Source organism: Lepidochelys kempii, chromosome 23 (assembly GCF_965140285.1).
Source record: "Lepidochelys kempii isolate rLepKem1 chromosome 23, rLepKem1.hap1, whole genome shotgun sequence".
Classification (NCBI taxonomy): domain Eukaryota; kingdom Metazoa; phylum Chordata; order Testudines; family Cheloniidae; genus Lepidochelys; species Lepidochelys kempii.
This window is the reverse complement of record NC_136402.1, coordinates 14500508-14528441: the sequence shown is the minus strand read 5'-3', so window position 1 is coordinate 14528441 and position 27934 is coordinate 14500508. Positions and strand designations below refer to the sequence as shown.

Here is a 27934-nt window from a genome sequence, read left to right as displayed (position 1 = left end):
TGTTGAACCTCATCAGATTTCTTTTGGCCCAATCCTCTAATTTGTCTAGGGCCCTACCCTCCAGCATATCTACCTCTCCTCCCAGTTTAGTGTCATCAGCAAACTTGCTGAGGGTGCAATCCACACCATCCTCCAGATCATTAATGAAGATATTGAACAAAAGGGTCGATCGACAGCAGACAGGCAAAGACACACACATGCCAGCAGGGGGCAGCATGTCGACACCCACACAGACACCAGCAGGGGGCAGCCCTTCTCTCACACACACACACACACACACAGTGCCAGCTGATCACTGAATTGAAGGGTTTATTCCAGCCCTGCCCTGCTCCCATGTGCTTGGGGGGCTGGCCACGGGGTCTGGGGGCCAACAGGGTTAGCTGAAGACGGGGCTCTGTCCCGGGAACAGGGAGAGGAGGCCGCTGTCCGGGGCCGGGTCCTTAATGAACTTCTGGATCTGGAAGGACAGAACAGAGCATGAGACGCCAGACTGACGGACAGGCCCCGGGCCCCACATCCCGCCCTTGCCTCTGGGGTCGCCAACTCCCATCCAACCCCAGTGCAGAGACTGGCTGGCTCAGGGGGTGGGGAACGGGGCCTGGGGCCTCTCCCCTCTAGGGGGCGCCGGCTCCCATTCGGCCCCAGGGCAAGGGGGTACCTGTCGGAAGCGGGGGTCGGCAGCATCTCTGACCAGTTGCAGGATCAGCCCCTCGCTGGTGGTGATGAAGGCACCGCTCTGCCGTAGGCGGGACAGGGCCGCCAGCCGGTCCACTTGGCTGGGGGAGAGAGATGTCACGGTGGCCATGGGTGGGGGGGCAGGGGTCCCCCCTCGCTCCAGTTCCCCACCACAGCCACACTGCCTCCCCCGCATCCCCGCCAGCTAAGGTCCCCACCCCCCCAACTTCCCCCCAGTCCTGTCTGCTGGGAACCCCTGAAGCCAGGCTCATCTCAGCCCCCTCCAGCCCAGGCCGCCCCCAACTCCCACCAAGTCCCATCTGCCAGGAACTCCTCCCCGTGCCCCCAGTTCCTCTACCAGCCAGGACCCCTGTCTGCCACCATCTCAGCCCCACAGCCAGACCTTCTGGAGGAGCATGCATCGGCCACCACGTGAACATCCAGTCCCCGCTCCAGGGCGTCGAGCGCTGTGCTCTGGGGAGAGGGAGATGGGTCAGAGCCCTGGCCCAGCCAGCCTGGACCCCCCATCCCCTCATCACAGCCCTGGCCCAGCCAGCCTGGACCCCCCCTAGGACAGCCAAGGCCCAGCCAGCCTGGACCTCCACTCCCATCCCCCCATCACAGCCCTGGCCCAGCCAGCCCGGACCACCTCTCCCCTCCCGCATCATAGCCAAGGCCCAGCCAGCCCAGACCCCCCTCCTTCCACTCCCTCACCACAGCTCTGCCCCAGCCAGCCCAAACCTCTCCCCCCACCCCCATCACAGCCAAGGCCCAGCCAAGGCCCAGCCAGCCTGGACCCCCTGCCCTTCCCTGGCCCAGACAGTGTTTGTTGGGGGGTACAAGGCTGACTTGGACTCCTGGGTCCTATCCCCAGTGGGTAGCTTCTCACAAGAGCACTGACCCAGACTCCTGGGTCCCCTCCCAGCCCCCCCCCCAGCTACCATGATGCAGGCCTGGGTCTCAATGCCACACAGGAGCACAGAGCGCAGGTGGGGCAGTGCCCCCAGCTCCTGCTCCACCTCCGGGACCAGCATGCTGAAGCAGGTCTTGGGGAACTTCTTCAGCCCCTCAGCCCCCAGCTCAGGGACTGTGGGGCCCAGCCCCTGGGGGTACTGCTCCGTCACCACCACCGGGATCTCCAGCAGCCGTGCCACCTGGGGAGTGGGGGGGCTGGTTAGAGCAGGGGGGGCTGGGAGCCAGGACTCCTGGGTTCTCTTCCTGGGCTCTGGGAGAGGAGTGGGGTCTAGCAGTTAGAGATAAGCTTTATGGGAGGGGGTGAATGCTCAGCATTATCATGAAAGTCTGGTGATTTTTGGAAATGTGAAAAATTAAAAGCTCCCCCCCTACAGGCCCCACCCCTTCAGGGGCAGGTCCCAACACCTCCTAGACCTGCCCCAAAGGGCGGGTCCTGACCCAGGCTGGATAAAACGAAATAACATGGAATTCCCACCAACCCTTCCCGAACTATTATAAATAGTAGAAAATATTTCATGGGGTGCTAATGACCATCAATCCTCCAGGGTTAGGCCGCCATCCAGTGGCCCGCGTCTGCAACTGCCTAATAGTCCTTTGGCCCTTTCTGCCCTGTTTTCATCAGGACACCCAGAAAGCGCAACCTCCCCCCGCCCCCGGGGACATCAGCTGCCTCCTTGAGCGTCACATTTCCAAGGGCTGGACCCCTCACCCGGCGCTGAGACGCAGCCACCTCTGGGGTGGGATGGGCCCACTTTTTGACAGCTGCATAAAACACTGGGGCAACGGGACAGCACCCCTCAGTTGTGCACTGGGGCCAGCCCTGACTGCCAGGGCCCAGCACCCCCTTCTGACCCCCCCACCCAAAACCCAGCACCCCTATACCCCGGGGGCATTTCACCTGCAACATGCGCGCTGCCACGGCCACGATCTGGGGGAAGTGGGCGATGTTGGGCCGGAACTTCTCCTGCATGTCGCACAGGAAGAGGATGCTGGTTTTGGGAAACACCTTCCCGAGCCGGGCCAGCGCCATCTCTGCCCCTGCAGCCAGAAGAAGAGGGGACCGGACGGGGAGCGGATGCCCCCTGAACGGGAGTGGCCCCGGCCCCGTTCCCCGCCCCCCCGGCCGGCCAGTCCCCGCCCTGCGGGGGACTCTGATCTCTCCAGGCTCAGCAGCTCCCGCGGTTTGGGGGCCAGGCAGTGCGGGCTGGCGTGTCAGTGAAATAATTGCTTGTGCCCCAGTTAAGCGCTGGGGGGGGGGGGGGGGACTCAGCCCGCCTGGTCCGTGGGGCGCGCTGGGCTGCCTGCGCCCCGGTTTCACAGGGTCCCCTGACCAGCCCATGCCCCTGCGGGTGGGTCCCCTGGGCGCCGGCGCCCCCGCCCCGCCCGCTCTGCCCCACTCACCTCTGCGCTTCCCCTAGAACACCCCCACCCCACCAGCTGCTCCCCAAGGTCCTAATTAGCTAAACCCACCCTCGACCAATCAGAGACGCCCAAGCAGGGTAGGCCACGCCCCCACCACCTCCCTCCCCCTCGACTCCCAGCCAATGGGAGCGCGCTGAGAGTTGCCCCAGCTGGCCAAACGGAACGTCCCAAAGACAACGCCCCCTCCTCCAGCCCCGCCATCCAATCAGGGAAGGGAAGGGGGTTGATGTTCGCAGAGGCTGGCCTGACAAAACTTTCCAAAGACCACGCCCCCCCTCCCACCCAATCAGGGAAGGGAAGGGGTATGATGTACACCGAGGCGGGCCTGACACAACGTTCCAAAGACCGCGCCTCCTCCCTTTCTCACCCAATCTGGGAGGAAAGGGAGGGGATGACATAATAAGTCCCGCCTTGCTGAAGGTTTCAAAGACCACGCCCCCGTTAGCTCCTATCCAATCACGCAGGGGAGAGAGGAAGGAGGGCTGACACAACGTTCCAAAGACCACGCCCCACCCAATCAGGGAGTGGGTGACGTTGGAGGTGGCTTCTGAAGGTGGGGGGGCTTTGGGGTTCCCTCATTGGGTGATGTTAGGGGCGTGGGGCTGCCCCATGGGGGTTTCCCAAGGGGCCCCCCAGCACCTGTCACTTTTAGGGGAGATGGGGGGTGCCTCCAGTCTCAGCTACCTGCGCCCCTTGTTTTTTCGGGGGGGTCCTCCAAAGCCGAAGTCCTGGACTGCCGCCCCTAGAGCCCCTGCGTGACTAGCCCTGGCTGTGGGACTCGCGGGGGCAGGGGCGCTGGGACCCCCATCCCCGAGCTCCGCCATGGTCAGACACCCCGGCCCTTCGTGACTAATCAAACCCATCTCAGAGAAACACCCACCTGGTGCCAGTTCAGACGGGAACAGCCTCCTGCAGCTGGGGAAACTGAGGCAGGCTGGGGGCAGAGCCGGGCACAGATCCTGGCGCACTGGGGTCCCTGCCCAGGGCTGTCCCACACCCACTAAGCCACCTGAACCAGGTCTGAGAGCCCCAGAGAGGTTCGGGGGCAGGGGACCAATCTGGCAGCCCAGAAGCACAAGAGCTGGAAGGAGGTAGCCCTGGAGCCAGGCTGGGAGGTACGGGGTGGGGTCTGGGAAAAGCAAGGCAGTGGGGCCTAGTGGGTAGATCACCAGCCAGGGCCTCAGGAAACCTGGGCCTTATTCCCAGTTGTGCCACTGGCCTGCCGGCAGACCCCCTCCCTGCACCTCAGTCTCCCCATCTGTGAAATGGAGACGAGAAGGAAAGCTCAGGGGTAAAAAGCGGGAGATTTTGGACCTTTTTCTCAGGCAGAAAATCCCGAAAGCTCGGGGGGGGGGGGCAGCACCAGTTCTTGAAGCTCCCTCCCCCTGCCCAGGCCTGATTTTGGCATGAGAAGGGGGCGCGAAGTGGCGACCCTGGCCCAGAGACGAAGGTCTTGGAACCCGACCCGTCAGCCTTTTGTGTTCGGAAAAGCATTTTGTCAAACCTCCCGCCGCCCCATGGCTCAGCACACCCCGATGTGGGGGGCTGGGGAAGAGCCAGGGGGGCTCCCTGCCCATCCCCCTCTCAGCCTACCACTCCCCCAGCCCCTCAATCCCTGCTACCCTGCACACCAGGGAGCTCCCCCCACTCTAGGGCCAGATTGGGTGCCTCATTCCCCACACCCCTGAGCCAGCCAGTTCCTCCCCTCCTCCCACCATCCAGGGCTGGATGGGAGCCAGTGCCCTGAACCAGCCAGACCCCTGCCCTCAGGCCAGATGGGAGCCCCCCCGGCTCACTGCGTACCACCCTAACAACATTTTAGCCCAGAAAAATAAAGCTTTATTAGAAATTGTCCCACAGAAAGATTCCCAGACACTGCCGGGGGTGGCGTGGCTCAGACAGACTCACAGATGGGACAGAGCCCAACCCTGAGCGTATAGCAGCAATGGGGCACCCCATGCCTGTGCCCCCCACGAGGCAGAGAAGCCCTGGGGAGGGGGCAGCTGGCATAACCCCAGTGAAGAGCTGTGGTAGGGGTAACTCAGTGCAGGGAAAAAGCCCCTTTAGCCTGCCCCCCCTGTGTCTCCAGTGCGGGGGGGCGGGTACAAGGAGACCCCCAACCCCCTGGCTTAAGGTCAGTATGGATTCCATTGGGTGGTTTCAGGGCCAGGCTCCAAGCCCTAAAGCCTCAAGGAAAGGGCCTGGGGATCCACTGCCCCAGTGCACAGAAGGGAAATTGAGGCACAGAGCAGGGGGAGGATCTAGCAGAGTCAGGGAGAGAACCCAAGGGCCAAGGACTCCACCCTACCCCACCCACTTTGCATGTAAAAGGACAAAAGAGGGAGGGGTTCTGAGATGTGGGTGAAGCCTGCCAGGAAGAGCGGAGTCTGTGCAGCCAGAGGGGAGGGATGTAAATTAGGTGGCAGCAGGGGGAGGGGCCCTGAGACATGTATGGGTCCTGGAAGGGAGGGCGGAGCTTGTAAACAATATTTGGCAGCTGCCATCTATACTCCTGAGTGTGACAGTGGCCCCGCCCCCCTTTAAAAGGCACAGAGGAGCTACAGTAGCCAGGCTTGGAGGTGGGGTCCCCCTGCTGCGAGGGAGGGCCAGAAGGTGGGACAGACAGAGCTGTGATGGGGGGGCTTTGTTGGGGGGGGGCATGTGGGGGACAGTCGGGGGGGGACATGGTGAGGAGGGGCTGGTCTAGCAGGGGCAGGGCAAGGTGGGAAGGGGAGTTTGGGAGGGGGTTGGGAAAGGGGGCAGGGCCAGGGGTTCTGGTGAGGTGTGGGGCAGGTGTCAGTGGGGGGCTCAGACTGGCAGGGAACGGGGGTGGGGGCAGCAGCTGCAAAGGGACATGGGGAAGATCCAGTAGATGGATGGGGTGGGGGGCTGGAGGGAGACAGGCCAATTATCCCCCCGCCCCAGCCCCCTCGGCAGCCACTGAACACCAGCAACTCGGGTCACAGCATCATCCTGACCCTGGGCAGCAGGCGGTTAACTCAGCCCCGGAGCTGGAAGATCTACCCCCCAAGCCCAGAGCTGGTATCTGAGTGTGATGGGGTGGACACAGTGGCTCCCCAGGGGGCAGACAGTGCCCCTCACAGGGCAGGCCGGGCCCAGCGCCTGTGACCATCACCCCAGCCTCAGGCCTGGACCTGCCACACAATGAGGTGGCTGCGCACCGAGCGGCGCAGATGGGGGTTGGCCACCAAGAGGTCCCCAAATTGATCGTCCGTGTCATCCCCTGTGAAGGGAGAGAGAGAGAGAAAAAGAGTCACAGCAGCCCCAGGGGCGCCCCACAACGAGCGCTGAGCGTGGCCACCTCTGGGGTGGGGCGTGGGTATACGGGGACCCCTTGCCCGATGCTGGGATGGTGTGCGGGGGCTGGGTATATGGGAACACCTCGCCCAGTGCTGGGACATGGCCACCTCTGAGCTGGGGCGTGGGGGCTGGGTATATGGGGACCCCTTGCCTGGCACTGGGCGTGGCCCCTCTGGGATGGGATGGGGTGGGGTGGGGTGCGGTGCGGTGGGGCGGGGGTTGGGTATCTGGAGACCCTCACAGAAGCGCTGTTTCCCACCACCCCACGAGGCACGTACCAATCCGGAGATTGATATACCCCTCTCCTCCGCTCAGCACCAAAGCTGTGGGCTGCTTCTGCCCAGCCCGCTCCTCCTGGCTATTGCTCCTGGCCAGCGAAGGGTTAAGGCAGCCTTGGGGGGGGGGGAGAAGGAAAGACAAGCTGTTACCCCAGAAACTACCTCTAGGGAGCGCTCCAGGGCTGCAGCTGAGTGAGGAGAGAACCCAGGAATCCTGGCTCCCAGCCCCCCCATCTCCACTAGACCACACTCCCCTCCCAGAGCCAGAGAGAGAACCCTGGCATCCAGGCTCCCAGCCCCGCTGCTTTAACCACTAAACCCCACTCCCCTCCCAGAGCCAGGGAGAGAACCCCGGCCTCCAGGCTCCCAGCCCCCCTGCTTTAACCACTAGACCCCCCCTCCCCTCCCAGAGCCAGGGAGAGAACCCAGGAGTCCTGGTTCCTAGCCCCCCTGCTCTAACAACTAGACCCCACTCCCCTCCCAGAGCCGGGGACAGAACCCAGGCATCCTGGCAGGTACCTGGGATGCAGACGAAGAACCGGACGGCATCACGGTGCCCGTGGTAGGAAGCCTGGGCGCTCTCCATCGCACAGTAGGGGGTGCTGGCAGGCGAGGGGCCTGGCTGGGACCCCGTGGCCGGGGGGGGCTCTGAGTGCCCTGAGAACTCTGAAGAGGGCAGGAGAGATGGGGAGGGTCAGAGCTTTGGGGGTGTGGCCTGCAGAGACCCTGCCCCCAGCAGGCTAACTGAGGACCCTCTTCCCCCCACGCCCCCATCCCAGTTGGGCAGGATACTGGCCCCCTCCTCCCCCCCACTGCCCATGGGATCCCGGAGAAACACACACACCCGCGCCCCTCTCCCCCCCTCACACCAGCAGGGCTGGGCTGGCCGTGGGATCTGAGCCATGCCTAGGAGACCCCCTTCCCCCAAGCACCCCAACTCACCCGGTGCGAAGGGCACGGTCAAGACAGTGCCGCTGGCTGTGCCGATCCACAGCCGCTGGGAGAAGCAGCCCAGGGCCGAGACGTGCAGGGAGAAACCCAGAGTGTTCGGGCCTAGAGAGAGAGTCGGGGGTGATGAGACCCCACCCTGAGCCAGCCAGTCCCTGCCCTGGGGCCGGATGGGAGCTGGCGCCCCCCACAGGGGAAATGCCCCACGCCCCATTCCCCCCACTTCCCCGAGCCACTCACCGAACATGCTGTGGACGAAGGGTGTCAGGTCGATCTCCTGCAGGGGCTGGCCCGTGGCTGCATGGAAGAGGCGCAGGGTGGGGTCCAGCCGCACCGAGACCCAGACTCCGTCGCCCGCCAACACCATGTGCCTCACCTGGCTCTCGGGGTGCCCGGTCACCTCAAAGTACCACTGGGGGGTGGGGGGGAGCAGAGCGAAGGGCTGGAGGCAGGGCTGGCAGATCCCTCACTCCCCTGAATCGGACCCATGAGGGCATGCCGAATCCATCCCCAGCCTAGTTGAGCCAATCGATCTCCCAAGATCCCATTGGAACCCCATGGCAGGAGTGGACCTGCAAGATCACCTGAGATGACCCCCCCATGCTCATCCAAGGGGATCCTACAAGATCCACCAACCTCACCTGAGTTGATCCCACAGGATCCCATGGTTCCCTGAACCCCACCTGAGTGGATCTCACCAGGTCTACTGATACCACCGGGGTTGATCCCATGCAACCCCGTGGATACCCTAATCTCACCGGAGTGGATCCCATGAGATCAGCACGTATATTTACTAATATCACAAGAGTCGATCCCACATGCTCCTGCCCGAGTACCCCACCCCACCAGAGTGGATGCCATGAGATCTACCAGTGTCACCTGAATTGACCCCACAGGACCCCATGGCTCCCCAACCCCATGAGTGGATCCCATAAGACCTACTTCCATCACGTGTCAATTCCCCCAAGATCCCATAGACCCCCCCCAACACAATCTGAGTGGATCCCAGGAGATGTACTGATATCACCCAAGTCGATCCCCGCCCCCCTGAAAGGGTCCCATGAGATCTCCATATAGATCTACTATCACCACAGGAGTTGATCCTGCCGGTGTGCCGCACCCCCACCTGAGTGGATCCCAGGAGATCCCCAGGATCTCCCACTATTTCTAAGTGGGTCCCATGAGATCACCTCTGGATTCCATGATCCCTCGCTCCCTTCTGAGTGAACTCCCCGACCCCCGGCTCCTCAACCTGGCTCCACCCCCCCCCTGCACCTCACCTGGGCCCTGGCGCTGCGCGGCTCCACCACGTAGACCCGGTTGCGGTAGCCAACCCAGACCTGGCCCCCCACGGCCAGCGCGCAGCGGATGGACTGGTGGGGGCGCCCCAAGTCCAGCAGCCGGGGGCGCTGAAGGTCCCAGCAGCCAGCTGCAGGGGGCAAGGGAGAGGAGTGAGTGGGGTAGGGGGCTGCGGGGAGCTGGGGATGGGGGGTCTGGTACTTACTGGCGTCCCGGTGGAAGACGACAACGGTCCCGTTCCCCAGTGCAGCCACTGCACAGCCCTGGGCGTGGCTGTAAGAGAGAGAGAGCGCGTGCCAATCGGAGCGGGCGGCCAGGCCACTCACGCCAAGGGCCACACCCCAGCATGCCCTGGGGCGGCCCAAAGTTTGGTGAAGGCCCCCAGCCCGAGGGTACAGCACCTGCAATCACCCGACAGCCTGGCTCACAGCGGTCATGAGTGGCCACGGACCTCCGCCGGCCTGACATGGGGCGGGTCGCCCCGGCCCAACAGGGACCTGGGCCGCATAGGAACCCATCGCCAGAGGGCTCCTGATGCCTGCCAGGAGCCCCCTGCACTGGGCCCTGACAGACGCGAGGGCTGGCCCCACGGGCACGGAGACAAACGTGGCGGGCAATCGCAGGCGCACCCGACTCTTAAGCCGCCGGCAGGATTCCAGAGGCCAAGTCTGGCTAACGCGGCTGGGGAACTAATGAGGGTCCTCTTTGAGGCCATTTCCCGGGCGAGTTTGACGCCCGATGCTGACAAGTCAGGTCACGACCGGTGATCAAGCTGGACATTTCTCAACCTCGATAGAAGGAAATAGTCATCCGAGAGCTGGGTTGGGGGAGGCATTTGCTCGTGTCGGACCCACATCTCTTGATGGCCAATGCTCCCGGATCGTCCTGGAGTCTCCAGGAATTTCACACGAATCTTGAATTCAAGACTGTGTCATGGGATGAAACCTCGAGGAATACGGCCAACGCAACTGGGCCACCCTATTTGGGAAAGCTCCGGAGCGGGTCTCTCTCCCAACGGCAGCTGGCCCAAGACAGGATGTCACCACGCCTGGATTGGCTCTTGCCGACCCGGCCACTGACCCGGCCAATGCAAGAATCATTGGCCGACGCCCCCGTTGTCCCCCCCGGGCCCAGCCCCACACTCACATTACGCTGTGCACGGCGTCCTTCAGCTGCACCGTCCGCAGGCACCGGCGCCAGTCAGAACCAGCTGAATAGATGGAAATGCTGGAGGAAGAGCATGACAGCTTGGGACAGCGCTGAGATGCGGCCACCTCTGGGGTGGGGCAAGGGGGCTGGTTATACAGGGACTCGGCGCTGAGATGTGGCTCCTCCGGGGGTGGGGCGTAGGGGCTGGTTATACAGGGACTCGGCGCTGAGATGTGGCTCCTCCGGGGTGGGGCGCGGGGGCTGGGTACACGGGGACCTGACGCTGGGATGCGGCCCCTCTGGGCGGTGGGAGGGGGAGATGGTTATATAGGGATGCCGCACCCGGTGCTGAGAGGCAGCCACCTCTGGGGTGGGGCGCGGGGGCTGGTTATACAGGGACTCGGTGCTGAGATGCGGCCCCTCTGGGGTGGGGCGCGGGGGCTGGGTATACAGGGGTGTCTCCGTACCTGCCCTCCTGGGTGCCCAGCCAGACAGTGTCCGTGGTGCCAATACCATCACTGTCCGCGTCCAGGGTCCCCATCTCCTCCTCTAGCTCTGGGGGGTCGGGGGCCAGGGGGTCTTCCAGGATCTCGGGTTCCAGCTCCATGCTCTCGGCACTGGGTGGCCGGTGACCTAGGAGGGACAGCCAGGTCCGTGACATGGAAGCTAGGGCCGTATACAACCTGTATAACCTGCGCAGCACAGCATCCTTCTTCCAGGCCGTACAGCCCCCTCCAGCCATCAGTCCTGGAATATACAGCCCCCTCCAGCCACCCCAGTCCATACAGCCCCCATCCCGGTCCATACAGCCCCCTCCAGCCATCTGTCCCGGAATATACAGCCCCCTCCGTCCACCCCAGTCCATACAGCCCCCATCCTGGTCCATATAGCTCCCATCCCGGTCCATACAGCCCCCTCCAGCCATCGGTCCTGGAATATACAGCCCCCTCCAGCCACCCCAGTCCATACAGCCCCCATCCCGGTCCATACAGCCCCCTCCAGCCATCAGTCCTGGAATATACAGCCCCCTCCAGCCACCCCAGTCCATACAGCCCCCATCCCGGTCCATACAGCCCCCTCCAGCCATCTGTCCCGGAATATACAGCCCCCTCCGTCCACCCCAGTCCATACAGCCCCCATCCTGGTCCATATAGCTCCCATCCCAGGCCATACAGCCCCCTCCAGCCATCCGCCTCGGACTATACAGCCCCCTCCATCCACCCCAGTCCATACAGCCCCCATCCCGGTCCATATAGCTCCCTCCATCCACACCAGTCCATACAGCTCCCTCCACCCATTGTGGTCCATACAGCTGCCCCCCACCCCTCCCCAGCCCTATGCCCCACACTCACCGGGCAGCCAGGCGGCACACAGCACATGGGTGTTGGGTAGCACAAACTGGGCCAGGACGAGGTTGGCGCGGGCAGCATCCATCACTGTGACCTCACTGGCCGAGTGTGTCCCAGAGCAGACCCACACCAGGCTCGGTGGGGCAGGCTGGGGTGCCCCCTGGGGGAGACACACAGATGCTCGCACTCTGCAAGGCTGGCTCAGGGATCCAAAAGCCGGGCACCTATTGGGAGGGGGACCCCACACCTCCCCACACTGTCCCCTCCCCTCAGGGGGGCGGGGCTTAGCACTGATTGACAAAGGCTCCCCAAGACCCACTGAACCCCACTGAAAGTCCCCTGGGGATAAAAAGGGGAGGTGCCCTGAAGTACGGCATTAGCTCAAGGGGCAAGGTCTCCCCCTAGATTGAGAAGAAGAGGGCCAGGGCACGCCCCAAAATAGGCCCCCCTGTCTGTGCTCCACACTCAGAGAACAGTGGGGGTTTGGGGAGTCTCCTCTACTTTGGGGGGACCATCCCAAAGCGAAGGGGCAGGAAGGGTCACCAAATAGGGTTGCCGTGGAGGGGGCAAGTGCCCCACATGCCACCCCCGCAACCAGGGAGACATGGGGTCTCTCCCACATGGGGGGGGAGGGAAGGGGTCCCCGGATCCATCCCTGGCATCAGGGAGCAAAGGAAGGGACCACTGCAGAGATGGGAGGGATTGCGCGCCCGACACTAACCGAGTCCCCGCCGTCTGTCCTAGGCACCCCCATCCCGACGGCACACCACAACTGGGAGGGAGGGAGAGAGCGGGGATGAGATGTCAGACCCAGCCCCACTGCTGGCCCCCCCAAACACTGAGATGCAGCCCCTCTGGGGTGGGGCGCAGGGGCTGGTTATACAGGGACCCCTCGCCCAGCACTGAGATGCAGCCACCTCTGGGGTGGGGCGCAGGGGCTGGTTATACAGGGATCCCTCGCCCAGCACTGAGATGCAGCCACCTCTGGGGTGGGGCGCAGGGGATGGTTACTCTGGTGTTTCAGTACCTGTAGACCTTTGCCAGCTTAGTGCCAGCTTGGGGCAACAGGACCAGCCCTGACCGCCAGGGGAGAGCGTCCCCTGCTGAGCCCCCACCCGCTCCCCGCAGCCCAGCGTCCCCCGCTGAGCCCCCACCCGCTCCCCGCAGCCCAGCGCCCCCCGCTGAGCCCCCACCCGCTCCCCGCAGCCCAGCGTCCCCCGCTGAGCCCCCCACCCCGCTCCCCGAAGCCCAGCGTCCCCCGCTGAGCCCCCACCCGCTCCCCGCAGCCCAGCGTCCCCCGCTGAGCCCCCACCCCGCTCCCCGCAGCCCAGCGCCCCCCGCTGAGCCCCCACCCGCTCCCTGCAGCCCCAGCGTCCCCCGCTGAGCCCCCACCCGCTCCCTGCAGCCCCAGCGTCCCCCGCTGAGCCCCCACCCGCTCCCCGCAGCCCAGCGCCCCCCGCTGAGCCCCCACCCCGCTCCCCGCAGCCCAGCGCCCCCCGCTGAGCCCCCACCCGCTCCCCGCAGCCCAGCGCCCCCCGCTGAGCCCCCACCCGCTCCCCCGCAGCCCAGCGCCCCCCGCTGAGCCCCCACCCGCTCCCCGCAGCCCAGCGCCCCCCGCTGAGCCCCCCCCACCCCCCGCTCCCCGCAGCCCAGCGCCCCCCGCTGAGCCCCCACCCCGCTCCCCCGCAGCCCAGCGCCCCCCGCTGAGCCCCCACCCGCTCCCTGCAGCCCCAGCGTCCCCCGCTGAGCCCCCACCCGCTCCCTGCAGCCCCAGCGTCCCCCGCTGAGCCCCCACCCCCGCCCCCCGCTGAGCCCCCACCCGCTCCCTGCAGCCCAGCGCCCCCCCGCTGAGCCCCCACCCGCTCCCTGCAGCCCCAGCGCCCCCCGCTGAGCCCCCGCCCGCTCCCTGCAGCCCCAGCGTCCCCCGCTGAGCTCCCGCCCGCTCCCTGCAGCCCAGCGCCCCCCGCTGAGCCCCCGCCCGCTCCCTGCAGCCCCAGCGTCCCCCGCTGAGCTCCCGCCCGCTCCCTGCAGCCCAGCGCCCCCCGCTGAGCCCCCGCCCGCTCCCTGCAGCCAGCGTCCCCTGCTGAGCCCCCGCCCGCTCCCCGCAGCCCAGCGCCCCCTGCTGAGCCCCCACCCCGCTCCCCACAGCACAACACACCCCACCAAGCCCCCCAGCCCCGCTCCCTGCAGCCCAGCATCCCCCGCTGAGCCCCCACCCGCTCCCTGCAGCCCAGCGCCCCTGCTGAGCCCCCACCCGCTCCCTGCAGCCCAGCGCCCCCTGCTGAGCCCCCACCCCGCTCCCTGCAGCCCAGCGCCCCCTGCTGAGCCCCCACCCCGCTCCCTGCAGCCCAGCGCCCCCTGCTGAGCCCCCACCCGCTCCCTGCAGCCCAGCGCCCCCTGCTGAGCCCCCACCCGCTCCCTGCAGCCCAGCGCCCCCTGCTGAGCCCCCACCCCCGCTCCCTGCAGCCCAGCGCCCCCTGCTGAGCCCCCCACCCCGCTCCCTGCAGCCTAGCGCCCCTGCTGAGCCCCCCACCCCGCTCCCCACAGCACAACGCACCCCACCAAGCCCCCCAGCCCCACTCCCCGCAGCCCCAGTGCCCTGCAGCCCCCCACCCCGCTCCCTGCAGCCCAGCGTCCCCTGCTGAGCCCCCACCCGCTCCCTGCAGCCCAGCGTCCCTGCTGAGCCCCCCACCCTGCTCCCCACAGCACAACGCACCCCACCAAGCCCCCCAGCCCCACTCCCCACAGCCCCAGTGCCCCTGCAGCCCCCCACCCCACCAAGCCCCCCGCCCCACTCCCTGCAGCCCCAGTGCCCCTGCAGCCCCCCACCCCACCAAGCCCCCCGCCCACTCCCCACAGCCCCAGTGCCCCTGCAGCCCCCCACCCCGCTCCCTGCAGCCCAGCGCCCCCCCACTGAGCCCCCCACCCCGCTCCCCACAGCACAACGCACCCCACCAAGCCCCCCAGCCCCACTCCCCGCAGCCCCAGTGCCCCTGCAGCCCCCCACCCCGCTCCCTGCAGCCCAGCGCCCCCCACTGAGCCCCCCATCCCGCTCCCCACAGCACAAGGCACCCCACCAAGCCCCCCAGCCCCACTCCCCGCAGCCCAGTGCCCCTGCAGCCCCCCACCCCGCTCCCTGCAGCCCAGCGCCCCCCACTGAGCCCCCCACCCCGCTCCCCACAGCACAACGCACCCCACCAAGCCCCCCAGCTCCACTCCCCGCAGCCCCAGTGCCCCTGCAGCCCCCCACCCCACCAAGCCCCCCGCCCCACTCCCTGCAGCCCCAGTGCCCCTGCAGCCCCCCGCCCCACAGCCCCAGTGCCCCTGCAGCCCCCCACCCCGCTCCCTGCAGCCCAGCGCCCCCCACTGAGCCCCCCACCCCGCTCCCCACAGCACAACGCACCCCACCAAGCCCCCCAGCCCCACTCCCTGCAGCCCCAGTGCCCCTGCAGCCCTCCACCCCGCCAAGCCCCCCGCCCCACTCCCCGCAGCCCCAGTGCCCCTGCAGCCCCCCACCCCGCTCCCTGCAGCCCAGCGCCCCCCACTGAGCCCCCCACCCCACTCCCCACAGCACAACGCACCCCACCAAGCCCCCCAACCCCACTCCCCGCAGCCCCAGTGCCCCTGCAGCCCCCCACCCCGCTCCCTGCAGCCCTCCACCCCGCCAAGCCCCCCACCCCACTCCCCGCAGCCCCAGTGCCCCTGCAGCCCCCCACCCCGCTCCCTGCAGCCCAGCGCCCCCCACTGAGCCCCCCACCCCGCTCCCCACAGCACAACGCACCCCACCAAGCCCCCCAGCCCCACTCCCCGCAGCCCCAGTGCCCCTGCAGCCCCCCACCCCGCCAAGCCCCCCGCCCCACTCCCCGCAGCCCCCACCCCCGCTCCCTGCAGCCCCCCACCCCGCCAAGCCCCCCGCCCCACTCCCCGCAGCCCCAGTGCCCCCAGCTGAGCCCTGCCCCGCTCCTTGCAGCCCAGCGCCTCCTGCTGAGCCCCTCACCTCACCTTGGTGCTGGGATCTTTCTGGTCCAGCAGCCGCAGCTGCGCCAGCATGGGCAGGTCCTGGCCCTCAGCCTGCTCCGCCCGAACCTGCAATGAGAGAGGCCTGGGCTCAGCCGCGGGCCCCTCCGCCCCCCCAAACCTCGTCCTGACCGTTCCATCCCTGGGGATTTAAAGGGACAGTGTGTCCCAATCACTGCCCCTCCTCCACCTCCACCCCCACCCCTCCAGCTCCCGGCACTCTGGGGGGCAATTACCTGGGGGACGGCCGGGGGCTCCAGCCGTGAACCGGGGCCCGGCCGTGCTGCTTCCAGATGTGGGAGCGGATCTGGCGGTAAAGGTCCCGCTTCTGCTGCTGGGGGGAGAGATTGGGGGGCTCCCCTGTGCTGGGGACAGAGAGACACACAGACACTAGCGGGCATCGCCCTCCGTCTGCCCTCCTCCCGTCGCTGCCCCATCTCCCCCGCCTCGCGCTAGGGGGTGCCGTCCTCCACCCCCTCCCCTGTCCGGCGCTTGGGGCCGCCCGTCCATACTCACTCTGTGGGGGAGGCGGGGAGGGGCAGGTACCTCACAGTGGAGGGCGCCCTGCCCCCGTTGCCCCTGTGCTCAGACACCGGGGGCGACACCGGGACCCGCTCAGGGGAGTCGCTGGGGCTGAAGAGCCGGTCGAAGCTACGCAGAGAAAACAAGCAGCTCAGAGACTTCGCGAAGAACGCGGCCCACGCCCAGCGGGGGGAATTGGGGGGGGACGGGGGGGGGCGGCAGTGGCTGGGGCGGTAATGGACATACAATTTCCAGAAGGACGATTTCTTCATCTGAGCCGCCTGGACCTCCCGAGATGCTCTGAAGGGAGGAAACAAAGTCGTGTGTCAGGGGCCCGCAGGGCCGTGCCAGGGGCTGGGCAGGCCACCGCCCCAGCCTGACATGAGCGGCTTACAAAGGAGTTTAAATAAGGATCCCCGAATACCCAGCTCCTGCCCCCCATCCCAGAGGGGCTGCATTCCGGCGCCGGGCGAGGGGTCCCCGGGTCCCCAGCCCCCGCCCCACCCCAGCAGAGGGGCCGCATCCTGGCGCTGGGCGTGGGGTCCCCGGGTCCCCAGCCCCACCCCAGCAGAGGGGCCGTGTCCCGGTGCCAGGCGAGGGGTCCCCGGGTCCCCGGCCCCACCCCAGCAGAGGGGCTGCGTCCTGGCGCCGGGCGAGGGGTCCCCGGGTCCCCAGCCCCACCCCAGCAGAGGGGCCGCATCCCGGCACCGGGCGTGGGGTCCCCGGGTCCCCAGCCCCACCCGAGCAGAGGAGCCGCGTCCCGGCGCCAGGCGAGGGGTCCCCGGGTCCCCAGCCCCCGCCCCACCCCAGCAGAGGGGCCGTGTCCCGGTGCCAGGCGAGGGGTCCCTGGGTCCCCAGCCCCCGCCCCACCCCAGCAGAGGGGCCCGTCTGTCAGGGTCTCCCACCGGAGCAGCTCCGTGCGCCTCACGGCGTCCTGCAGCTCCATCAGCCGCTCCTTGTAAAGGTTGCGCTCGGTCAGCACCCGCGCCATCTCTGCCCGCGTGAACCGCTTCCGCTGCGAGGCCGGGGCCTCCACCTGCCACAGGAGTCACTGATAACCCCCAGCCCCCCGCCCACCCCGCTGCTAGACCCCACCCCCCTCCCAGAGCCGGGGAGAGAACCCAGGAGTCCTGCCTCCCAGCCCCCCCCTGCTCTAACCACCAGGCCCCACTCCCCTCTCAGAGCCGGGGAGAGAACCCAGGCGTCCGGCTCCCAGCCTCCCCTCTGCTGGCCTGCTCTGACCCACATGCCTCCCAGGGGAGGGTCCCCTTTGCCCACTTTCTGCCTTCCCAGGCGCCCAGCGGGCGGCCGATGACTCTGTGTCTCTCCTAGCCAGTGGGAGTCACTGGCGCCCCGATTTACAACCCTCCAGCCCCGTCTCCAGGCAGTCTCCCCCCTGCCCCCCGCCCGGCCCGTGGGTCAGCTGCTAGGCCAGAGCAATGGAGAAGTGAGAGGGGAGCTCACTGTTCTCCCCCATAGCTGCCCCCCCTGAGGGTTGCCGCCATGCCTGGGGTAGCAAGGGGATCCTATGCCCACTAGAACCATGGATAGAACCCAGGCATCCTGGCTCCCAGCTCCCCCCCCCACCAACCGCTAGACACGACTCTCCTCCCAGAGCTGGGGAGAGAACCCAGGAATCCTGGCTCCCAGCCCTCCCTGCTCTAACCACTAGACCCCACTCCCCTCCATCTCGTACCTCAGCGTCGTCACTGTTTTGCTTCTTGATTTCCTCCAGCTCCTGCCGAATCCTAAAACGAGGGGAAAGAACAATTTGGGGACAGAGCTGAGAGTGGGGAGCCCGGCGCTGCGGGTCGGGAGTGAGGGGCACCAGCAGAGCTGTGGGGAGCCCAGGGATGGGCTAGCCGGGGCTGCAGGTCAGGATTAAGGGGCAACGGCAGAGCTGGGGGGTGAGGAGCCCAGGGCCGATGTTGTCAAATCCTGGGTTGGGGGGAGGGTTAAGATTATTTTAGGGCCCCCAAACTGGCTTTGGACAATGGGACGAGATCTTGGGTCCTCAAAACCCACCTGTACCCATCACCCCTTTAATGGGGCTCAGACCTCCCCATCCTGGGTCAGGAGGGGTCAGACCCTGGTGTGTACCCCCTGCAGCCGGACGTTGGGGGACTCGGACAAGAGGGGGCCCCAATCCAGGCTGGGCTGGGGGTCCTAGGCCTGCGGGCTCTGGGACACAGAGGGACATGGAGGAAGGCGGTGTCATTGGGGGGGGGCCCTGTGACACCCTGTACCCCAAAATGACACCCTGTGCCCACATATTCAGCAGTTCGCTGTGTGTGTCACTGAAATACGACGGGAGTCTGGGAGACGCCCAGACCGGGCTCGCTGGCGACAAAGGACCGATCTAGCCTGCTACGTGCTGATGGCCCACGATCCGCTCGCCCCACAGGCCTGCCCCACAGCATCTCAGCAGGGCCCAGCGACCCCGCGACCCCCGTCTGCGCCGGTACCTCTCTGCGCCCACGGATCGGGGCAGGGGCAGTCGAGAGGCTGCAGGACCAATCCGGACCCCCAGACGCCTTGGAGCCGACCCCAAAATCTTTTGCTTTACTTTTTATAATGACCCTGGGGAGCGGGTATAATAGGCCAGAGGAAGCCACGCCTCCCCGAACCCAGGCTGTGGCCCCGCCCACTCCGCCCCAAGGCCCCGCCCACTCCGCCCCAAGGCCCCGCCCTCGCTTCCCCTGTCCCCCGAAGGCTCGGGCTGTAGCCTGGAGCTCAGAGCCCGGCTGGCGGGCGGTTCAGGTTGGACCGGGGAGGCCAGCGGCCTGGGGCTCAGGGCAGGTGGGGTGAGCGGGCCAGTGCTCGGGGTTAGTTCTGCCTGGGGGCGCTCAGGACGCTGGCGGGTGAGGGGGGCCAGAAGGGACAGTGTCGGGGCGGGGCCTCAGGCAAAAGGGGTGGGGCTGGGGACTAGCCTCCCCAACTGGGGGTTCCCACCCCGCCCACGATAATGATAATTGCGATTGTTTTATTATTTTCTCCGGAATTTGGATTTGGACCAAGAAATTTGGCACCTTGACCACAAAACAATCGACTCCCCCTGGCCTGGGGGTATAAATTGGGGTCCGTGACATCAGCCCAGGGCCTCTCTCCTGCCCCACCCACCCTGAAGGCAACGAGAACACTGGGGGGGCCAAAGACGTTGAGTGGGGGGGGGGGAGGGTGTTCAGCCTGCGTGTGGCTCGTGAGTGGCTTAGCTGGGTGTGTCTCCGCGTGCCACGGAGCCGGGAGGGGTCACCTGCTTGGCACGGCAGGAAGAGAGCCAGCCGGGGGCACCCCACGGGGTCTGTGTCCCCCGGCCCCGCCCCCACCCCAGTCTCACCCGATCAGATCCTGCTCGGTCTCACGCAGACGCCCCTGGCAGCGGCTCAGGGCCTCGGCGGCCCTGTCCCGCTCCCCCCGCAGCGACTCCCGCTCGCCCGTCAGCTCCTCCACCCGGGCAATGAGGTGTCGGCGCGCAGTGTCCAGCACCAGCCTGCAGGGGGCGACAGTGAGCGCCGCCCGGGCCGTCCGCACCCCTTCCTCTCTAGGGGGCGCCAGCTCCCATCCGGCCCCAGGGCGGGGACTGGCTGGCTCAGGGGGGTGGGGAATGGGGCTCGGGGCCTTTCCCTTCTAGGGGGCACCAGCTCCCATCCAGCCCCAGGGCGGGGTCTGGCTGGCTCAGGGGGGTGGGGAATGGGGCTCGGGGCCTTTGCCTCTCCCATCCGGCCCCAGGACGGGGACTGGCTGGCTCAGGGGGGTGGGGAATGGGGCTCGGGGCCTTTGCCTCTCCCATCTGGCCCCAGGACGGGGACTGGCTGGCTCAGGGGGGTGGGGAATGGGGCTCGGGGCCTTTCCCTTCTAGGGGGCACCAGCTCCCATCTGGCCCCAGGGCCTTTCCCCACAACTGTGAATCAAGTTTGTTGGGTCTCCACTCAGATCCCCAGGGATGGGGCTTTCCTCGGGGTCCCCCACACAGTAAGAGCTGGGGAGGTGCGGAGGCTCTAACAGGGCTGGGGTGTGGTGGTTCAGGGGACTCTTACCTGGTATCCCGGAGCTCGGCGTTCTCCATCATCAGGGTCTGCACGGCGTCACCTGCAGACAGGGGGAGTCAATGTGGGGGGGCAGGTTTGACCACCCCAAACCCCCCAGTCCCTAGGGCCCAACGCCTCCCTTTGCTCTGCCACATGGGGGCACCAGGGCTGGATCCTGGGAGTGAGACCCGTGGCCTGGTGCTGCGGGCATGTGGGGGCCATATCCCAGCCTGGGAGTTGGGGACAGTGCCCAAAGGCTGGGCAGGGCAGGACCTGATGCCCAGCTGGGCAGGAAGCAGGTGAGAGAGAGACACTGGTGCAGGGATGGGGAGGGAAAGGGGTCGGGGAAGGGTGGGCACCAGGCCCAGGGTCGGCCCAGGCTGGGGGGGGCGTTGAGCTTACCCTGCAGATCGGCCCCCTCGTCCACGTCCCCCAGCAGCTCGAGGCTCAGGCCTGACACCTCAGCGAACAGCGACTCCATGTTGCGTTGGAGGGTTGGGGGGCTGCGGGGCAGAGACACCCCCAGTCAGAGCCGGGACACACACCCCCCAGATCCTCCCCCGCAGTGGAGACAGTGCGCTGGGGGCCGGATGGATTAGAACCAGAACATGGCAAGGGGAGGATATTTCCCCCAGCCTGTGCCTCAGTTTACCTGCCCGGCTGGGAGGTACGTCTGCGCTGGGGCTGGGGGGCTGGCCACGGGCTGTAAGAGCCGGCCACGCGAAGCCGGGAATCGGACACTGCTCATGCCAGATCCCAACTCCCAAACTCCCCAGACCCGCCCCAGGCTGGATCTTTCCCCTGCTTCACTGCAGCCCCACGAGCCCGATCTGGCTGCCTCCCGTGCTGGGGGGACAGGAGAGGGACAGGCACACACCGGATCGGAGCCATGGAGCGGAGACTGGCACTGGAAAGGGGTCGTGCCCGGAATGGGAGTACCATTGTGGGCATACAGGATGTTCTGGGAACTGGGGGCTCCCCCGGTGCCGGGCTCATGAAGAGAAACAGGGGCTGTGGGGGGGATGTTTCCGGGCCTGCCACAGGGCACATTGGCCCTCTTACCTGGCTGGCAGATCTGGAGTGCGGTCCAACTCCGGGGTGGAGCTCAAGATCTCGGCCAAGTCCTGGCACCTCTGCGGGAAGCCTAGAAACAGACAAGTCAAAACTGCTGGCTCCCCAATCTGCCAGCTACCCCCACACCCCCGAGACAGACAGCCCCCCCCCCCCCGCACCCCGCTGCCCCCGGAAAGGCCCCATTCCCTACCCCCCTGAGCCAGCCAGTCCCTGCCCTGCAGCTGGATGGGAGCCAGCGCCCCCTAGAGGGGAGAGGCCCTGGGCCCCACATACACACTCTCCGTACCGTCTCTGGTGGGCAGGGGCAGCTCCTGAGCCAGCGGGTGGCTGTTCCCGGTGGGGCCTGCCCCGTCCTGCAGGGGGTCAGGGGTCCCCTCCACCGGGGCTGGGCCTGGAACCTCCGCAGCGCCCTACACCCCCCAAAACAGACACAGACGGGGTGAGGAGCAGGCCGAGTCAGGGAGAAGGGACTCCCCTCACTGGATATTGGGGTGCCCCCTCCCCTTGCTCTGGGAGAAGGCCTGGAGCCAGGTCACCCTGGTGAAAGGTGTCAAGCCACCAGCCCCCCATGAACAATGAAGGAGCCCCTACCCACTACAGCAACCCCCTTCTGCCAAGGTACTCCCCAGGGGAACCCCCTAATCCAGGGCAACCCTCCTCCCCCCCCGCAAATGTATCCCCCCAGGAGAATCTCCCCCATAGCTCCCTTCTCTGAACTCCTCCGAGCTCCCCACTGCCCCATAGATACCCCCTCAGGGGGTAGAGGGGTCAGCCCAGCAGCCCATCTCGCCCTCAGCAACTCACTGCACAAATGCGGGGGACCCACCTTGGGGGGTCCGGGGCAGCCAGGGTCCGAGGTGCTGGGGAGAAACAGGGGAGGCCAGTGGGGGTCGGACGCAGCACTGGGGGGAGAAGTCAAAGGTCAGGACATTCGCCACGGTACCCCCCCCACTCCCTGCCCCGAGCCCCCTCCCTGTGGGTCGAGCTGCCCTCCCTCCCTGGTGCCCACCCCCCTGAGCTCCCAACACACCCTGGGCACCCCCACCGAGCCTTCCCAGCTTCCCAGTCCCCCCCTCCAGAGCCCCCTCCCTATCACACACCGTCCCCCTCTCTCCCCGGCACAGCACTCCCCCCCAGACCCCTCCCGGCTCTCCGCAACCCAGCGCCCCCCTGCTGAGCCCCCCTCCTCACAGCACAGTGCCCCCCCAGCCCCTTTGCCACCCCCTGTGACTAATACCTGCTGGGCTGGGGGGCCAGCACAGGGGCAGGGGGGTGGCATCGTCAGGGCCTTCAGCTCCTTGTAGCTCTGAACCATCTGCCAATGACAAGGGGGTGGGGGCTAGTGCCCCTCATGGACAACACGCTCGCCCTCCCCCCGACCCCACCCCTAACGTGACCCAGTCCTGCGGGGCGACATCCAGCCACAAGGGGGCACCAGGAGGGGCAGTGACGGGGGCGGCTGGGAGGGCCAGCAGGGGCAGGTGTGGGGATCCATGGGGGGCAGGGCTAGCATGGGGCAGCTGGGGGGGAGCAGCCAAGGGTGGGCCATGGGGCGTGGGGCCAGTAGGAGTCATGGGATCCCGGGACCAGCAGGGGGCAGCTGTGGGGATGGGGCCAGCAGGGGGTGGCCGTGGGGGCCGGGGGGTCTCACCTTGCCGTGGGTCTGGGCCAGGGCTGACAGCTCCTTGAGCAAGGCAATTTTCTGTTCCTCCAAGCTGGCCACTGCCGGGGGTGGGGGGGGAGAGAAGCGAGTGACCCCCCCATCCTGAGTCTGCAGGGAGCCAGCCCCCATTGCTGTCCCCTGCCCCAGCCAGCCCCCATGCTGCCACCAACCCTCTCAGAGTAAGGGGGTGGGGCCAGTGAGGGGCAGGGCCTCACCCTGTGCCTCTTGGCACAGGAACCCCCCCCTTTTCTGACACAGCCCACACCCACCCACCACCCCGGTCTTGGGGAGCCGGAAAAACCCGTCGGGGAGACGCCAGGGCCCAAGCTGCTGCTGTTTGATCTCATCTGGTCTCAGTTACCGAGGCTGCTTTGTTATTGTAGGGTCTCCGGGGATCCCCGCTTTGTTACTGTAGGGTTTCTAGGTTGATGCTTAGAGCCCTCCCAAGTTCACACCCACGACACATGCATCACAGACTGTGAAATCTGGTCCCCCTGCGTGAAATCTGGTCTTTTGTCTGCTTTCACCCACAAAATTTATTATTTTAAAATCCTATGACTGTGAAATTGACCAAAATGGACCGTGAATTTGGTAGGGCCCTAACTATGCTGAGACACCAGTGGGGGGAGCCTCCCCCCAGAGTCCCCCTCCTGTTGACCCCACAGCCCCTTGGATGCCCCCCAGCCCTGGCACTGTCCCCCCCCCGGGCTCCCTCACCACCCTCTGTTTCTTCCCTGACCCCCGCTCCAGCCCTGCGACCCCCCAGCGCCTCCGGCCCGCTCTCCGGCCCTCACACTGGTCCGCGTAGCTCCGGGCCTTGTCCTCCAGCCGCCGGCTCTGCCCGTCCAGCCGGCTCAGCGCGGCCCTGTGACCCTTGCGCTCCTGCTCCACCGCGTCCTCCAGCTCCATGTAGCGCTGCAGAGAACAGGCCACTGGCAGCGAACCCAAGAGTCCGGGCGCCAGACTGCATCCCCAGCACAGAGGGCTGCGGGTCGGGAACCAGGGGCGCCGTGCAGGGGCGGGCTGCGGGTCAAGATCCAAGGGCGCTGTACAGGAGGGGGCTGCGGGTCGGGATCCAGGGGTGCCGTGCGGGGGGGGGCTGTGGGTTGGGATCCAGGGGTGCCATGCGGGGGGGGCTGCGGGCCGGGATCCAGGGGTGCCGTTGCGGGGGGGGGGGCTGCGGGCCGGGATTGAGGAGCTATGTGGGGGATGGGGTGGAGGGGCTGCAGGTCTGGATCGAGGGGCACCATGCGGGGGATGGGGTGGGGGGTTGTGGGTTGGGACTGGGGAGCACCACACAGGGGGGCTGCGGGTCAGGATTGAGGGGTGCTGGTCAGGAGACGGGGTGGGGGGCTGTGGGTCCAGATCAGGGGGCACCATGCTGTGGGTCAAGATTGAGGGGCGCCATGTGGTGGATGGGGTGGGGGGCTGCGGGTTGGGATCAGGGGGCTGCGGGTCGGGATTGGGGGACGCTGGGGCAGGGGATGGGGTGGGGGGCTGTGGGTCCGGCTCAGGGGGCACCTCACCTCCTCGGCTCTCTTGCGCCCGGCCCGCTCCCGCTCGTACTGGCCCAGGAGCCCGAGCTGGTCCTCCCGCAGCAGCTCCAGCGCCTCATCCCGCTCCCGGATCTGCCCACCGGCTCGCTCCAGAGCCTCCAGCACTGAGACCAGCTGGGGCAGCAGCCCGGCCACTGCCCCCCGCCCGTAGGCCCCCCACTAGCCGCTCCAGCTCTCCATACAGCCCCGCGGCCAGCCCCGAAACCAGCTCTTCGCAGAGCGCAGGGGAGGCCGACTCCCCTTCCTCCCCGAAAATCTCCTCCATGCCCTGCTCCCCTCCCCTGGAGCCCCCTTCCCCCGTCTTCCAAAGGCAGCCTGCCCTCTTGCACCCCAATCAGGGGATCCAGGCACCACCGCTCTAGCTCTGACCAACGGGGGACCCCTCTGTTTCCCAGGCTCTTAAACACCCCCCCACTGCCCCCAGAAGGGGCCAAAGCCAGAGGTGGGGCACCCGGGGGTGTGAGGGGAGTCCTGGGGTGGGGGGTGTGTGGAAGTGTGATGGGGGGGATCCTGGGGAATGCAGGGTATCTAGGGGAAAACGTTTTTTAAAAGTTTTCACACCCCCCCCAAATTGGGTTATTTTGGGAGGGCCAAAGTTTAAAAAAAAATCAGCGATTTTAAAAAATGAGGGGCAGCGAGGTGGGGGGGGTCAGGTTCAGTTAACTGGATGGGGGGGTTCGTGAGAATCAAAGTCACTCACCAGACCTCTTTGAGGGAGCTCAATAGGGGGCAGAATTCCTGATTTCCAGAGGTCTGGGGTTGGGGGGTCCAGGGTGTGTGTGTGGGGGGGTCCCAACTGGATTTCTGAGTGGGAACGTAACGGGGGGGCCTAGCCGCTCCCTCCTGCTCCCTGCCCTCCCACACTTCCCCTTTTGATTCCCAATGCGGGGGAAGGGTTACAGTTGAACTCCCCCCCGCCGGACTGGACAAGGGGGGACGGGACACCCCGACTTTATAAATTCGGGAACCCCTCCACGTGACAACCCCGCCCCCGAAACACGGAAGTTTCCACCTCGGAGATCAGAAGGGGAGAAAAGTTTTCTCTCCCCGCCCCCTGGGAAATGGGGGTGAATCTGAGGTGTGGGGGGTAGATCCCAGCCGGGGGGGCAGATCTGGGAGACAGTGGATCCCCCCACACCCTCCTCTGCCCCCCACACCCAGCCCCCCAAATGCCGGGGAGCTAAAGCAGATGGGGGTCGCTCCCCAACACAGGAAGAGGTTTAGGGTCAAGGGATTCCCGCCCCCCAACCCCCTCCCCGGCGCCCCGCCCCCCCCAGCACCGGGCTCTGTCCGTCGCTCTGTCCAGGCGCCCCCCGACCCACGTGGGGGAGCTGCCAACTACCCGGCTCCAGCTGGTCTCAGGGTTCTAGACCCGCCCCGCGGACTCTTGGGGGGTGAGAGGGCGGGGCCCAGAGGGCAACGGGCGTTAGGAGTGGCCAATGGGGATTGGAGGAAGCGCCCCGGAAGGCCAATGAGGAGGGACCAGCTCGGAGGCGGGGGGGGGGGATTAACCTTGGATCATATGATGTGGGGATCACATGAGCCTGCGGCTGGACAACTGGAGCTGCGGGAGAAGTGGGGCTGGAAGGTCGAATGGGGGGATGGGCGGGGGCAGGTGGGAGGAGGCTCTGGGGGGATGGGCAGGGGGCAGGTGGGGGGCGGCTCTGGGGGGATGGGCAGGGGGCAGGTGGGGGGCGGCTCTGGGGGATGGGCAAGGGGCAGGTGAGGGAGGCTCTGGGGGGGGATGGGCAGGGGGCGGCTCTGGGGGATGGGCAGGGGGCAGGTGAGGGAGGCTCTGGGGGGATGGGCAGGGGGCAGGTGGGGGGCGGCTCTGGGGGATGGGCAGGGGGCAGGTGGGGGGCGGCTCTGGGGGGATGGGCAGGGGGCAGGTGGGGGGAGGCTCTGGGGGGATGGGCAGGGGGCAGGTGGGGGGAGGCTCTGGGGGGATGGGCAGGGGGCAGGTGGGGGGCGGCTCTGGGGGATGGGCAGGGGGCAGGTGGAGGGAGGCTCTGGGGGGATGGGCAGGGGGCAGGTGGGGGGAGGCTCTGGGGGGATGGGCAAGGGGCAGGTGGGGGAGCTGTGGAGGGATGGGCAGGGGGGCAGGGTGAGGGAGGCTCTGGGGGGGATGGGCAGGGGGCAGGTGGGGGAGGCTCTGGGGGGATGGGCAGGGGGCAGGTGGGGGAGGCTCTGGGGGATGGGCACAGGGGCAGGTGGGGGAGCTGTGGAGGGATGAGCAGGGGGCAGGTGGAGGGAGGCTCTGGGGAGATGGGGAGGCTCTGGGGGGATGGGCAGGGGGCAGGTGGGGGGGCGGCTCTGGGGGGATGGGGCAGGGGGCAGGTGAGGGGCGGCTCTGGGGGATGGGGCAGGGGGCAGGTGGAGGGAGGCTCTGGGGGGATGGGCAGGGGGCAGGTGGGGGGAGGCTCTGGGGGATGGGCAAGGGGCAGGTGGGGGAGCTGTGGAGGGATGGGCAGGGGGCAGGTGAGGGAGGCTGTGGGGGGATGGGCAGGGGGCAGGTGGGGGGAGGCTCTGGGGGGATGGGCAGGGGGCAGGTGGGGGGAGGCTCTGGGGATGGGCAAGGGGCAGTGGGGGAGCTGTGGGGGGGGAGGCTGGGGAGGTGAGGGTGGGGGTCAGGGGAGGTGGGCAGGCTGGGGGAGTGGGAGGGCTGAGTGGCAGGGGGAGGTGGGGAGGCTCTGGGGAGATGGGGAGGCTCTGGGGGGATGGGCAGGGGGCAGGTGGGGGAGCTGTGGAGGGATGGGCAAGGGGCAGGTGAGGGAGGCTCTGGGGGGATGGGCAGGTTGGCGGAGGTCCTGGGGGGGATGGGCAGGGGACAGGTGAGGGAGGCTCTGGGGGGTTGGGTAGGTGGGGGGGAGGTTCTGGGAGGATGGGTGGGGTGGGGTTGTGGTTTTTCTCCCTGTCTCCTAGCGGACCCCTCCCAGCTCAGTACCGGATCCGATCCTCCCCCCTGCAGGTCTGCAGACTTTCCAGCCCAGCTCTGGATTTCCCAGCTGTTCCCTGGCTCTGCAGTGGGTCAGAACCAGGCCCGCCCCAGCTCCGCCCTGCCCCACCCAGATCCCTGTCTGTATTCCAGGCCAGACCCAGAACTTCCCTGGCTGAAGCCCCCGATGCTCCGGCAACACCTGATCCCTCCCTATGTACCAGGCTGGAACCAGATCCCCAGGTCCAAAAACTCATTAGCCCGGCTCTAGACCAGGGGGGGAGGGGTGTCCCTAGGGCTGCGGAGCAGGAGTCTGTGCCAGCGGTTGCCCCCCCAACCCCCACCCATGAAGATGCAAGAGCCCCCCTTCCCGCCCAATCAAGACACCGGCATTCCTTGTCCATCCGCTTAGGATTTTATTTCAAAACGGTATTTCTTTTCCACGTTCTTTTTCTTTTTAAAGCTTTTTTAAAAAAGGAGTAAATCGCTGGCTCAATAAATAAGGTGAACGTGACCCAAATAATAACAATAATTAATAATTAGCCAAACAACCCAATCTTGGCATAGATAATAAATTAAATAATTTAAAACAGCAACGTCCAATGGATTTATAAATAGCGTGAGGGTGGAGTGACCCAAAGCAAGGGCATAAATACAGAGATGGGGGGTCAGTTATATGGAAATACGGCCCAGCTGCGGGATCCGGACTCTGAGATAGCGCGT

The 27934-nt window shown here is 66.8% G+C and overlaps 2 protein-coding genes across 3 annotated transcripts; both read right to left on the bottom strand.

Annotated features, from left to right (window-relative positions):
• Positions 1-292: 292 nt before the first annotated feature.
• On the bottom strand, positions 293-3090 carry LOC144929089 (isochorismatase domain-containing protein 2-like). Of its 2 annotated transcripts, XM_078850194.1 has the most exons (6): positions 3052-3090; positions 2549-2688; positions 1617-1829; positions 1079-1149; positions 659-776; positions 293-457 (listed from the first exon to the last, which is right to left on the bottom strand). In XM_078850194.1, the coding sequence occupies exons 2-6, from the start codon at positions 2678-2680 to the stop codon at positions 377-379; spliced, it is 615 nt and encodes a 204-aa protein (XP_078706320.1). In that variant the 5' UTR covers positions 2681-2688; positions 3052-3090; the 3' UTR covers positions 293-376. The 2 variants fall into 2 exon arrangements, with proteins under 2 accessions (XP_078706320.1, XP_078706319.1); XM_078850193.1 differs by lacking the exon at positions 3052-3090 and having other exon boundaries at positions 2549-3039.
• Positions 3091-4820: 1730 nt separating this feature from the next.
• LOC144929750 (C-Jun-amino-terminal kinase-interacting protein 4-like) lies at positions 4821-25491 on the bottom strand. Its single transcript, XM_078850214.1, is given in 28 exon segments — positions 4821-6316; positions 6672-6785; positions 7191-7337; positions 7614-7724; positions 7860-8031; positions 8900-9048; positions 9124-9191; positions 10065-10145; positions 10535-10700; positions 11420-11576; positions 12138-12188; positions 15419-15518; positions 15679-15798; positions 15950-16084; positions 16202-16255; positions 16861-16991; positions 17652-17703; positions 19293-19445; positions 19993-20044; positions 20386-20486; positions 21046-21127; positions 21344-21467; positions 21884-21959; positions 22299-22372; positions 22709-22779; positions 23515-23635; positions 24247-24432; positions 24434-25491. Coding segments are annotated over 28 exon segments (3057 nt in total). The 5' UTR covers positions 24542-25491; the 3' UTR covers positions 4821-6215.
• Positions 25492-27934: the final 2443 nt, after the last annotated feature.

Coding starts and splice junctions, on each gene's coding strand:
- LOC144929089 (XM_078850193.1), bottom strand. CDS start 2,989: ATGGGCTGGTCAGGGGACCCTGTGAAACCGGGGCGCAGGCAGCCCAGC. Junction 1,830..2,548: donor TGGCAGCGCGCATGTTGCAG/GTGAAATGCCCC, acceptor CCCACTCCCCAG/GTGGCACGGCTGCTGGAGAT. Junction 458..658: donor CCGACCCCCGCTTCCGACAG/GTACCCCCTTGC, acceptor CTGTCCTTCCAG/ATCCAGAAGTTCATTAAGGA.